Here is a 13994-nt window from a genome sequence, read left to right on the forward strand (position 1 = left end):
CATAATGGATTGTGAGCCAGATTAGGCGCTACTTTGATGTTCTTGTTGTAGATGGTTTTGGTCAAGTCTGTATGTTCTTTCATGGGCTCTTTATGGTAGACAGGGACCATTCCTTTGACAGGATAGGTGGTGTTTGTCTTTACCATGGAAAGGATCCTGTGATCATCCCGCTCTATTTTTATTCTGTTTACTAAGCATTTTCACTAGTGCGTTTTGTGTTGTTATTGTTGTTGTTGTTGTTTTGTTGTTGTTTTTTTGCTGTCAAAGAGTGGCCTGTTTAATTTGCATTGAGGGCTCATTTGAACATATAGAATTTGAAAGCTGCCGTTTCCAGCAGCAGCTTCCAGAAGTGCTATACTTGAACGTGTTGCCTTTACCTGCTTGATTTATGACAAAATGACAGGATTAGACAGGTACATTCTGGGTAGGATCTCATAAATTGCCGACAACAAGAAAAAGCAAATTCCTTCCGTCCATAATGGAACCTGGGGGACTGAACACACTGTTCTTGCAACCTGAACTAGATATATCGCCATTCAAAGTTAAATAAGACACTTCTGAGGATCATCCTTATGTAGGGGCTGCTTTAAACAGTGTTTCTTTGCTGACTCGTGGCTAATGGAGTGATCTCAAAGACTTCTCTTGGCCTTACATTTAGTATTTAGCCATATTTTCCATTTTAAATGCAATATTTTGAAACTTTTAATATTTTTCCCTATGCTGCCAAACCCTATTGGCTGTTAAAAACATCCCAGTGCATTTCAGCATTTGGTAGGCCTTTTGGGTTATCTCAAATATTATTCCTCATTCAAACTGAAGCTTTAATGTGAAGCAGAGTGGTGCTTATAGGCTGTATGAACTGCTAACTGGTTTGCCAGTTGACTGGTGATATCCTGCATATATGCTGCTTGTGTTGTTCTGTTCCAGCATGTGCTCGCACACTTTGTCTGGGGCATTGGGGTGTTAATGGATTACTGAAAGGTGTTGACTCAGGTGTGTGTGTGTGTGTGTGTGTGTGTGTGTGAGAGAGGGTGGTACAGTGCTCAAAGTGTGCTGGGATCTAGTTCAGTCTCCAGTTCCCGTTTGTCTCTCATGCTCCCTCTGCCACTCTGCTGTGATCTGTCTCCTGTTCTCTCAGTCTTGCTTCAGCCTGTCCTCTTTTTCTTCCTCACCCCTGCGCGTTAGTTGGCAGCATTTACCGTTCACCGCCTTTCTCTCTTTGCGATGTCTTCTTTTTGCATTGCTTAACAGTCACTTACCCTCAACATGGATATCGGAGGACTCACAACCGTGGTAGCAAATTCTGCTTACATCAATGCTCGTGGAAGCATCGATGGCTCTAATGCAGCAGCAGCTCGGGATAAAAAGTACCACTCTCGCCTCAAATTGCCCCACATCACTGTGTGCGAGGGTCTGAAGGACACCCTAGATTTATCCTTTGACTCAGTCTGTGTTGAACAGCCAATTGGCAAACGTCTCTTTAGGGAATTCTTGGACGCAAACAAAGAGTATCACGGGGCATGTCGCTTGTGGAAAGACATCGAGGACTATGACCTGGCAGAGGACTCTGAAAGGGCAAAAAAAGCTTCGAAGTTAGTTCAGCGTTACATGGACCCCTCTGCCAAACACTTCTGCCCGTTCCTCAGTGAGGACATCATAACGAAGGTGAAAGAATCCCTCGAGGCTGTAGGTGATGATTTGTTCTCTGCAGCGCTGGCCAAGACTTTGGACTATCTGCGCGAGGCCCCCTACACTTTCTTCCTGGAGAGCATGTACCTGAAGAGGTTCCTGCAGTGGAAATGGCTGGAGATGCAGCCCATGGATGAAGACTGGTTCCTCGATTTCCGTGTGCTGGGGAAAGGTGGGTTTGGAGAGGTGTCTGCCTGTCAGATGAAAGCCACGGGAAAACTGTACGCCTGTAAGAAACTCAACAAGAAGAGGCTGAAGAAGAGGAAAGGCTACGAGGTGAGAGAATTAATGTCATTTGCTCGATGCTCATTTACTGAACATGCCTTTGGCTTTTTGCCTCCCCCAGTGGTGGAAGAAAACCATTTTAAATGGGGGCAAAATCACAGCATCGAAATACTTTGTGAGAAAACATTTATCAACAACGTAGAAGATCTCATCAGGCAGAGTATTTCCTCTAACAGGATTATAATTATTCATACATTTATATAATAACATGGCTTTCATAATGCAGCTCCTATCTGGGGATATTTGAACTACTACCCGAGTAACTGCCACGACTAACACAACACACTGACATAATCATGCATAATTCATCTGTTCATTCTTTTTTGTATTATCTGAAGTAAAAGTTACTGCAAACTACTAGTAAACAAGGTAAAACGAACAAAACATACTTCAGACCCTAATGAGCTTTTGCAGATTTATAATATCTGTTTCAGCTGGATGGTAATAAATATATTTAAAAATGAAATGGCTTTCTCTCCATGTAATGAGATGTGGAAATTGGAAGCTCTAAGGGAGAAATTTTATAACAACCTAAAAGTAGAATTAGTTTTGACCGTATCAGTTATTTATTTTATCACTGTGTAATGAGTGGCATCCTTTGGATTTATACTTTGGAGTAAGTGCCTTCCACTGAGCAGGGCTGCAATGGTGCTAATCATCTTTGTCCCTGCCTCTGTCTCATTTGGCTTTAGCCTGCAGTATTAAACACTGAGACAGGGATAGAGTGATTACTGGGAGCTTTATGGAAAAGCTCTTCTGAAGGGAACTCCTTGGCGCTGTTGCATTTTGCCCTTGACTTGTCCGAGGTCATTCTCTGAAGTGTATACCTGAACCTCTCCTCCAAATGGCACACACAATGAGACAAACATTACAGTTTGGTTCAACCTGAGCAACGAAACATCCATTTAGTTTCACATTGTTATTCTTAATTTAAAAGATGGCATGTGAGCATTTTTCAAAGTTGTCTTTCCTATTTGTTTCCTGTAGGGGGCGTTGGTGGAGAAATGTATTCTTGAGAAGGTTCACAGTCGCTTCATTGTGTCGCTGGCATACGCCTTTCAGACAAAGGAGGAGCTTTGTCTGGTCATGACCATCATGAATGGAGGAGATCTCAAGTAACTTTGTTTTGAAGCATGAACATCTGGCTGTAGCACACACCCCTTAACCCTTATTAGCATGCTGTTGCTTTAGTTGCAGCCTAAACTTCTATAATCTTTAAGTATCTCCTTTGCCAGCGAAGCAAAGGTTATTACAGAGATGTTGAAGTCCGCTGTAATGTGCTGGAAATGACATTCACCCAGATGTGTCAGTGTTCATCTGCAGACTTAGTGTAACAAGTGCAGAGTCAGATTATGCACAATTTCAGCTAAAATATAAAGTATTTGCCTTTTTAGCTCAGATTACTTAGAAAGCAAGACAATAGATTTTTTTTTTCTTATTTAAAGCAAACCTCCTTTAATCCTAGAAAATCAAATTTTAATGCTTACAGTCTGCACACGTAGAACCAGCAGCGTATGGGCATGCTTAAGATGTAAAACACTGCAAATGTGTGCATATTGAAGGCCTTTAATAATTAGCCTTGGCTTATCTGTTCCCTGTAGGTACCATGTTTACCTGGTGGATGAAAACAACCCAGGGTTTGATGAGCCTCGAGCCTGTTTTTACATTGCCCAGATCATCCAGGGCTTGGAGCACCTCCACCAGAAAAGAATCATCTACCGAGATCTCAAACCAGAAAATGTGCTGCTTGATAATGACGGTAATACATTATAATCACATTTTTGGAGAATAATATGATTATGAGCTAATAATATATGTTTTTTTTTAAATCACAACAGGGAATGTACGTATATCTGACTTGGGTCTTGCTGTGCAACTAAAAGAAGGCAAAACCATGACAAAAGGCTATGCTGGGACTCCAGGTGGGTCTCATCTGCACCCACTGAGAAATCTGTATGCAGGTTCACGTTTAAGGGTAATCTTGCAGGTTTAATTTTTAATTGTAGCTCATCTTGTCGTTGTTTTTATTTTTATTTTTTGCAGGTTACATGGCACCAGAGATGCTAAAGGGAGAAAAGTACGACTCCTCCGTTGACTACTTCACTCTTGGAGTGACTTTATATGAGTTCGTGGCTGCTAAGAATCCGTTCAGAAACAGAGGAGAGAAGGTGAGAGTCTAAACTGCAGGTGGTACTTTCTGTGCAAAGAAAGCAGACAGAGGAAAGAAGAGGTTTAGAAGCTGTTGATCTTCTTCTCAGGTGGAACGTGAGGAGATGAAAGAGCGTATGCTAACTCGGGTGGTGACCTACACTGACAGCTTTAGTGAGCATGCAAAGTCGTTGTGTGATGGGCTGCTGGCCAAGGAGGTGGATCAGAGGATGGGTTTTAAGAATGGATGCTGTGACGAAATCAGAGCACATCCATTTTTCAGCGGCATTAACTGGAGGAAACTGAACGCAGGTAACCTTTCGATATTTGCTCAAGATCTTTTTGATTTAGGAAAAAGTTTGAAGCCACTAACCATTTAATGTGGTGCTTAATTCAAATTTGTCACTTTATTTCAGGAATTCTACCTCCTCCTTTTGTCCCTGACCCCAAAGTGGTGTATGCTAAAAGTCTGGATGACGTCGGGGCATTCTCCTCTGTGAAGGGGGTGGCATTGGAAGATCCTGATAAGAACTTTTTTGACGAGTTCTCCACGGGCAACATCTCCATTCCTTGGCAAGAGGAGATGATCGAGATGGGAATTTACGGAGAGCTCAACGTTTGGGGCCCTGAAGGCACCATCCCCAACGATCTCCGCAGGGAGTCCATACTAGAGCAGCCAAAGTCATCGACGTGTTGCTTATCTTAGAGTCACTAACACGCGTGAACTGCACAGACTTTCGTTTCTTTAGAGCATGCGGCATGAAGACACCATGAGAGACACCAGTCGGTTCTGAACTTTGTGATCGCACACTGAAAAAGTTTATGTCGACATGGGAACAGCAAGAATAGACTGGAGGCGGACTTCCAGCCTGAAATGAACTTGATCATAGATTTAGGTGTTGAAAAATTCCAAATTGCTGACATCTGTCATCTATTGTCCCTTCAGTCTTCTGCCCCTCATCTCCTTTCACCATCAACCTGCTCACTTACTTCTCTTTATATGTATATGTGATGAATTATTGTAAAGCTTTTAGATTTAAAATGCATTAAAAAAAATCCCATTTTGGAGCCAGGGTTTAGTGATGTGTTATCTTTGGTGCTAAGTGACAGTTACATGTTGACCATGTAAGAGCTGCATATCTGCTCCTGTAGGGTTCATGCCACTTAATAGAAGGTGTCTTTTTTTCTTAGTGTTTAATACATACTAAATGCTAACACATCAGAGATGCAAAGTCTCGTGCCTGTGGAACTCTTTTTCTTAAGGGGTTTATTTCATGGGTTTTGATGACTTTCGATGGTTTTATGACTATTCCAGCGCAGAGTCACTTTGATAAGTTTATGTAGTCTAGATAGTGTGAGACAAATATGAGTATAGGATGAATGTTTACGGTAAAATTATTTATTTTCAAGAACTGTCGGACTGAAGTTGAAATATCAAATATTTGGGACAAAACACCCCAAATCTGGCAAATAAAATAGCTTATTGAAACTTGAGTCAGGAACTTCATTTCTGCTTAATGATGGTTATAGCACTGTCCAGGAATGTAAGCACAGATCAGAACCAGGCGTGGAATATTTCATAACCTTTGACATCACTGGAAGCTCCCACTCCTAAAGCCTCCTTGTCACTCCTTTGCCATGGCTTTATAAATCCTGATCTCCTGCTGCGGCAGCTCGGTCAGCAACGTGGTGTTAAAATGGCTCTTAAAGCACTCTGTGAACCTCAGGTCTGACTGGAACCGGATCTTGTTGGCCCACAGCAGCGTTGTTTGACTTCCTGGTGGGCAAAAGTGACGCATAGTTTTCAACAGTTCTTCAATGCAGTCGTGGTGATAGACCACATCAGCTGCGAGCACGAAGTCGTAGTGGTATGATGCATAGGGGAAGTCTCGATCCAGGTCCTGACCCCAGGAGAGAGCAACCACTTGAGGGGTGTAGCGGCAGCGGCCCCTGGTGTTTCGCAGCAGGTTGAAGGTCAGGTTAGATAATATGTCTGGCAGATCTGTGGCCGTCACCCAAGCACCTGGCAAAAAGTAGGTTGAAACGCAAAACAACAGAGACATCAAAACATAATGATTATTTTTTTTAATTTTGTAATTATTGTGCATTTTGTTATGGAAGCTTGTTTCCCCCTCTAAAAAAAAGAAAACTATTCCTAACTGGCAGTCAAAACTTCAAGTTATTTTCTCAATTTGGTAAATATATATTTTTAAATAAAAGCAACAATTCTTAACTTGTGGATAACAAAAAACTAAACTAAATATAAACTTACAGGCTGCTTTGAGTTTTTCACTAATTATAGTTTCTGCTGAACCAGTAGCAAAATGATTTACTCTAATTGTAAGGAATTTTGGTGAGCAAGCTGAAGTTGCATCGTTTTTGTTTTATTTATTTATTTTTTCCAAGTTTTTTACTTTAAATTCAATCATTTTATTTTATTGGGAATAAATGAAACCTTTGTTTCCACTCTGGGCTTAATGGAGGGGCTTATGGATAACAGCATCAATCCAGTGATCGCTGTATCCATAATATATCTAAGTTACAACCCCTCTGTTGTATGCAGTACAGGAGAACTATGTGGGAGGATGGTCGTTGTGCTTTAACAATGAATTCCAGTGTTTTTAGTTGCGTCATGACTTTTCCCGCGAGTTCCATCACCAAGCTGAAATGTAACTTTTGCATAAAAGCAGAAATATGAAATATTCAGTGCACACATTATGCGCGAGTGGGAATTAACCCTTTATGGATTTTTCTTTGTCTTAAAGCCAAGAATATCACCACTTAACTAAGTCCTAAGCAGAGATGGGCAGTAACGCGTAACTTGTAAATAATTACTTTTGAAAATAAGTAATCAGTAAAGTAACGGGATTACTTTTTTGGGGGAAGTAATCAGTAATTAGTTACCGATTACTTTTTTTTAAGTAACTTGACCAACACTGGTCCTAAGTAACAAATATAAACTAGTGTATTGCCAGTTTATTAGGATGCATCATTTATTCTTAAATGAATGTGTTCCCAACATCAAATCTAAAAGATTAAAGGTAAAGTTTCATACATGCAGCACATGCACAACTGCATTATCAAAATGCACTTACCAAGCAGACTTGCTACAATAGAAGCTAAGCCAGTCCCAGCTCCAATCTCAAGTACTGCTTTGTCCATCAGGTTCACTTGTTGCTGGTTGTTCTCCAAGAACTGGCACAAAGCTATTGCCTACAAAAATAAAATTCTTGTCACATTTGCAACACATTTTCAAAATGAGCCAATGCCCACGGCAGCCCCTTACCCCAGGCCAGATCAGAGCACCGTACGTATCCATGGACTCTCGGATGCTGATGTCATGACCGGCAAAATGAAAAGACTCGTTTCCCCGAGCGTAATAAACACTCGGCTCCCAGAGGTTCCTCCTGCTCAGAGCCTCTTTTGCCATCACCCTCTGGTCTGTCAGTACTGCATGAGCAGAGCGTGACATGAAGAGACAGGTTATACTAACAAATTAGCAAAGTTCAGTTAAAAAAAAAAAACGAATTATACTTGCCTGACATGCAAAAACTAGACTTGTACATAAGAGATACAGTTTGAATATACCTTTAATAGCAGTTCCCTCCTCCTCCACCTCCTTATCATCTTCCCTTTTCTTTCCAGGAGGCTTTTGTCTTACTGGCTGGCTGAGTGCAGATGATCTCTCCATAAGCATCTTAAATTAAAGTTCCCATCATGGGTCAAGAAAAAGAAGAAAAAGAAAAAAACCCAAAACAAAATTATTATTATTATTATTATTTTTTAAAAAAGGCCCCTTTATGTAACGATTGTTCATTTGAATCTCAGTAAAAGTTGGAATGGATTCAGAGTGGACTGGATTTAGTCCGCTAGTCTCTTTGGCTGCCACTGGACTGCGAACTGGAGCCCAGAAACACAGCTGGTTAAATCCTGAGGTCAACAAGCCACAGTCATGGATACAGAGCACACTGTGTTTACCTCAGATGAAAAGCACACTCAGATAAATTCCAGTGCAAAGACTAAAGTTACATTTATACAATTTTATAAAATAATTAGCGTCATTTTAAGAATTTTCAAACGAAATATATTCTTAATAAAATAGAAATAGTTTGCAAGAAGATGTGAAACCTACCAGTAGGAAGTATGCCCCGTGTGTTTTCTTGTTGTGTGTCTGCACTTGCCTCTGTGTGCTCTGAGTTTATACACAGAGCATCGTCTGTGACACACCCCTGAGTAAAGCTGGGGTCTGCTAACATAGTTTCCCCCTCCCAGTAGACTTTATTATATACGCTTTTATAGAATTGCATCCTGTTATCCTGTTTCAGCACTAAGATTTACTGCAGTGAGCTACTTGTTTATTCTCTCCTGTCATCATTAATGCATCACACATCTGTCTTTAGGTAGGTTACAGGTAAAGCTATGGGGACATGTAAATATTTGAAAACAAAATGTTTTCACAGTGAGCCCAATTTGCATATTCATATCAATCATGACAGGGCTCTCAGCCAAACTGTATGAGGCTTTGCAGAGTGGGTGCAACCTGGCATGTCCAAAGATTAGGTTAATTTCTAATGTGCTCAAAGTATAGATCCAGTCTCAGTGTCCAGTCTTAACATTACTTATATGGTTAGCAGTAGTGAGTGAGTTCGTGAGCTCAAAATAGTCGAGCACTTAGTGACAAACGCTACATGTCAGTTTGTGAAATTTCTTCCTAACACTCCTCTGGCATTAACGTCACCACAAACTTGGTGAGCTGGAAACTTCAGGTGCATTCAAGCCTTAAATCACCACCAATGTATAGCATGCAGCCTGTGGACTCTGGAGCAGTGGAAACATGCTCTGTGGACTGTCAGATCCTCTGTCTAGAAGTTCAGTGGATCAGTCTTGGTTTAATGAATCCCAGATGAACTAAACTGTGGTTTTGTGGAGGAGGGATAAGGCTATGGGGCTGTTTTTCTAATTAATCACTAATCTTACAGGACTATCCAGAATATATATACTGTATATTGCAAAATAAAGAACCAAAAGTTGTCAGTGGGGGGGATGATGTTAATGTTTCAGCTTATCAGAGCATTTCGGACAATTCTCAGTTTGGGAAATCCCCTTCAAAAAGCAAGGCATGGTTGGAGGAGCCTGGTGTGAAAGAACTTGACTGGCCCACGAAGAGCTCTGACCTCAGTCCCATCAAACACTTTCGGGATGAGCAGAGAGAGCCAGGTCCTCTCGTCCAGCACAGGTATCTAACCTCACCAATAATTTTCTGGATGAATGGCAAAAATTGTCACAGAAACACTGGTAACACTGGTAACTGGACTTCTTTAGGACATTTCACCTCTCATGGATTGTCTTCTGTTTTCAAGCTCTTAAGACCACCATGATCTAGATGACTGAAAACCTGCTGAAAAGGGGGGGACCAACCAACTGCATTTGGCAGATTAAGTTTTTGTCAATCGCATCATTTTGCTCTCTTTTACAGTAACTTTATTGTTGAGAAGCCCGGTTTCTTCTTTCCGTTGCTTCTCCATCAGTCAGTCAGTGTGTAAACACTCACTAGTCATCTTTTGGTTCCTACTACACACCTGTGAAGTTTTGTAAATGCACAGTCGGGACTCAGATGGATTCTGTACACAAATGACAGACAGTTAATCACTTGCTCAAGAACTTAGAGCCTCCTTTACTCTGTGGGTCAGAGCAGAGACTCACAGAATGGAGACAGAAACAGCTAGCCCGATGCGTTGATGATAATATGCAGAATAAGCTGCAAGATTCGTTGCTTGAGAAAAAGTAAGAATACAATGTGATTTGGTCTAGGCCATACTTACAAAGCAGTAGAAGTGTCTTGCTTTGCAGATTAGATTAAAAACTTAAAGTATGGATGATTTCTCATTTCAAATATTCACAAGTTTGATTGTCTTTTGTCTTCCACTTGCCTATTGATCAATTAACCACCGCTTCCTGTACCAAAGCCAAGGTGAAAGGTAACCCCCCCCCTCCCAAAAACGAACAAGTTAAATTTCACAAAAACTAATTTAAGTGGTGGAGCAAATAAGAACCCGTTCATTTTGGTACTGCTCCGATTTGTTTGCTTAACACTGCAAGGATGGAGGGCTGTGCTTTCTGAGTGGCCTTTTACTTTATGTATGTTTTCTCCATCCATCCTGTTTGGATGTCTTTCACAGCTACTATAGGGCGAGAGGCAGGGCGCACCTTGGACAGGTCACCAAGCTGATGCAGGGCTAACACAGAGAGACAGACAGCCATTCACACTCACACCTATGGGCAATCTAGATTCACCACTTAACCTAATCCTACTAACTGCATGTCTTTGGACTGTAGGAGGAAGCCGGAGTACCCGGACAAAACATACAAACTCCATGCAGAAGCCCACAGCCAGTGGGCACAACAGTGCTAACAACGTTGCCACCGTGCTACCTCCTTTACATTTTCTCAGCATTTTAAAATAACGGAATTCTGATAAAAAATATAAAGTGGATCCATTACATCAAGGTCCATTACTATTCGGAGGTAAATCAGATTTGAGTACAAAAATGTAACATGCTGACTTACTTTCATTTATTCTAATGGTATACACTTTATTAACTTTATCAAACCACTGGTTTACTCACAAAAGGTTCTCAAAATTGAAAGCCTTCAAAAATGAAAATACATTGTAAAATACTGCTTTAGTTTTGTGGATATATATTCATATATTTTGCTAAAATCTAGTGATGTTATCTGGCAGTTTAGAAATGTCATTCAGAGCAAAACAAACAGGATGCTTAATTCTGTAATTTGTTTATGTGGAACTGACATGATGAACACCGATGAATTTAGTACACAGATTAGTGCTGGTATGCATCATCTCTATAAAAGGGAGTGCTGTAAACACTGCTCAGAGTCTGTTTTTGTCGTAGCGGTGGAGTCCAGGCTGACCATGGATACAGGGGTATTCACTGTACCAAGTAGCTGTAAGCCGGGCTGTAGAGCTTTAGGTGGGAGGATTCACAGCCTTGCATGAGTGTACACTCAGAGCGGCCAGGAAACAGCTGGTTGTGCCGCATGAGGTTAGAAAATGACTTGAACTGACAGACGGTAACAACCAACACTCAGTCACTGTCATCTAAACAGCAACACAGGTAATGAGTCAAAGTATTTGGAGCTTTCCATCACAGCAGGGCGGCATTATGTCGCCCAACCCACTGGATTTAATTTATTAATCACTACTGATGAAATTCAGTGTGTATAGCTGCCTCCTAATGATGATAAACCATAGCCGATAATGTACTCAGTCTGGTATGAAGCCACACAATGCTTGGCAAATCTTTAGGAGATAGCTCTCTATTAATAGATCGAAGATACACATTCAACTGGGATCTCTTAATTCCAGGGAAAGCCATTTTTCCTGGTGGGGAACAAAAGAGAATTACCAAGGCTCAGCCTTCAAAAGATAGCTCATGCAATGCTGAGCTGAATCTTTTTGAATATTGATAATAGTGTGTGAGTATGGTGGCGGACCGGTCAGCAAATATAAGAGAAGGATAAAGAGCTGCCAGTCATCACCTTAGGGTTGGTAATCCTCACCTCCGCGTCTAAAGGTCAGGAAAAGGTTGTGTAGGCCAGCGGAAAATGAGTCACCATCACACACAGCAGCACGTGAGCTGCAGCGGGCTTACAGTAGCCACGTGTGCAGCGTGATTGTGTGAATACATCACTTAATGGGCGCTAAGCTCCCTGTTATTTTAAAGGGTGTAGTTAAGAATGATACTCACTGTGTCTGGATGCCTCTGTGACAGAAAAACGTAATCAAACGTTTAAGCAGACAGAAATGATGCAGGTATTGAATTTGGAATTTGGAATCTGAATGTGAACAGCTTTTATCCCCCTGAAAGATTCTGGCCACAAGAACAAATCGCTCTCTTAGGGTCTTCATGGGGTGCTGAGGTTGCCATATATGGGGCCTTGGATGTGCTGGAGGTTCATTTAAACCTCATTCTCACTTTGCAATGCTGCCTTGACTGACGGCAGTCAAATAGAGCATCTCGTAACAGTCGATGTTGTGTGACTGTCCTGCATTCAGTCGTGCGTTTGAAAGGTCTGAGTTCTTCAGCTTTGTTGAAAAATTCTTATTCAGTTTTATGGTCATTATCAAGGATGTATTTTTGGATTCTGGATAGGGTTATGCATGTCTCTACATTGCAAGCAGTGGCTTTGGCTTACAGTTGGTCTTCTGCTAATTGGGAGGTTGGTGGTTTAATCCCTCGCTGCTCCAATCTGCATGCCAAAGCATCCGCAGGCAAGATACTGAAACCCCAGTTGCTCCTGATGCATTCACTGTGTGTGAGTGTGTGAATGTTAGATTGCGTGTTTGAATGAGTGTGTGTCAATAGGGGAATGACTCATATTTGAGCACTCAAGTACTGAAGAAAAGCCCCATTTACAGCTTTAACATTTGTGAGATTCATTGCAAGACTGTGGCATTAGTATTAATTCATTTGGCACATAAACTCACAGCTGTCTTGAGTCACATTTTCAGGGATTTTATTAAAGTGTCCAGAGTATACAAAAAGTATTTATTGGTTTCTGCATTTGACAGACAAAAAAGTGTGCGAAATCCCCAAACCTCCACATAAAAACTGCTTTTACTTATCAGGGCTTCTAGTCAAATTTTCAGGTTTTTCTACTTCAAAAACACTTTTTTTCATAGTAATATTGTATTCATTATTAATAATGTAGCAACAAACAGCACAATGTAGATATTTTTATTACGTTTTTTGTGTAAACTTCTTATATAAGTATATGAAATGTGTCTTAGAGAGTTGACTGTGGATTCAGCATTGTGATGGAAAGATTTTGGTCCATACTGAGATGACAGCATCACACAGTTGCTGCAGATTTGTCAGCTGCACATCCATGATGTGAATCTCCCGTTCCGCTGCACGTGAAAACTCCTCTGTTGGACTGACGTGTGGTGACTGTTGAGGCCATTTGAGTACAGTGAACTCATTCTCATATTTAAGAAACCAGTCCGAAATCATTTTACACGTGACGTTGTGTGTTATCCTGTTGGAATCAGCCATCAGAAGATGGATACCCTGTGGTCATAAAGGGGTGGACATGGTCAGAAACAAATGTTTAAAAGCCACAGATAAGCTGTGGCCTTTAAATATCCCACACACATTTACACCACCCTCAGCAGCATGAACCATTGATATAAGACAGATGGATCTATGCTTTCATGTTGTTTACATCTGAATGTTGCAGCAAAAAATGGAGACTCATCGGACGAGGCATCACTGTATGAATTGTAGCCTCATTTCCTGTTCTTGGCTGACAGGTGTGACTGTCTGTTGCTTTAGCCCGTCCACTTCAAGGTTCTATCTGTTGTGCTTTAAGAGATGCTCTTCTGCATACACTGGTTCATACACAGGCTTCCAATCAGCTCAAAGCAGTCGGGACATTTTCTTCTCACTTTAGGCATCAACACTGCATTTTACATCAGAGGACTGCAGCTCACTGGATATTTTCTCTTCTTTGGACCATTCTCTGTAAACCTTAGAGATGGGTGCTGAAATCACCTCTCCTCCCTGTTATGATGCTCGGTGTGAACTACAGCAGGCTGTGTTGACCTGGTCTACTTGCTCCCATATGACTGGGTGATATTTTAATTTAACAAACATTTGAACAGATGCACCTAATAAACTGGCAGGTGAGTGCTTATACAATTATGTATACAAATGATAAAGCATAGTAAGAAACAAGAAAAAAAAGCTCTTAAACACATTTAATAATAACACACTGACTATACCACAACACTATACTTTAACTATACTTAAAGTGTGATGGTAATAATGAAAAACTCAAGAATAAAATAT

At 41.0% G+C, this 13994-nt stretch overlaps 2 protein-coding genes across 2 annotated transcripts; one reads left to right on the top strand and one right to left on the bottom strand.

Moving 5' to 3' along the window:
* Window positions 1–130: 130 nt before the first annotated feature.
* Window positions 131–5190, top strand: LOC146556573 (rhodopsin kinase GRK1-like). Its single transcript, XM_085250603.1, has 7 exons — window positions 131–1965; window positions 2962–3089; window positions 3576–3733; window positions 3813–3896; window positions 4018–4142; window positions 4233–4434; window positions 4539–5190. The coding sequence occupies exons 1-7, from the start codon at window positions 1267–1269 to the stop codon at window positions 4826–4828; spliced, it is 1686 nt and encodes a 561-aa protein (XP_085106729.1). The 5' UTR covers window positions 131–1266; the 3' UTR covers window positions 4829–5190.
* A 326-nt stretch (window positions 5191–5516) lies between these two features.
* On the bottom strand, window positions 5517–8277 carry mettl21cb (methyltransferase 21C, AARS1 lysine b). The gene is made up of 5 exons (XM_085250608.1): window positions 8255–8277; window positions 7711–7819; window positions 7409–7572; window positions 7218–7335; window positions 5517–6145 (listed from the first exon to the last, which is right to left on the bottom strand). Exons 2-5 carry the CDS (start codon window positions 7817–7819, stop codon window positions 5748–5750), a joined length of 789 nt encoding a protein of 262 aa, XP_085106734.1. The 5' UTR covers window positions 8255–8277; the 3' UTR covers window positions 5517–5747.
* Window positions 8278–13994: the final 5717 nt, after the last annotated feature.

Source organism: Mchenga conophoros, linkage group LG16 (genome assembly GCF_057382185.1).
Source record: "Mchenga conophoros isolate Kocher_MC1m ecotype Shallow Benthic linkage group LG16, M_conophoros_male_GT1.1, whole genome shotgun sequence".
Lineage (NCBI taxonomy): Eukaryota > Metazoa > Chordata > Actinopteri > Cichliformes > Cichlidae > Mchenga > Mchenga conophoros.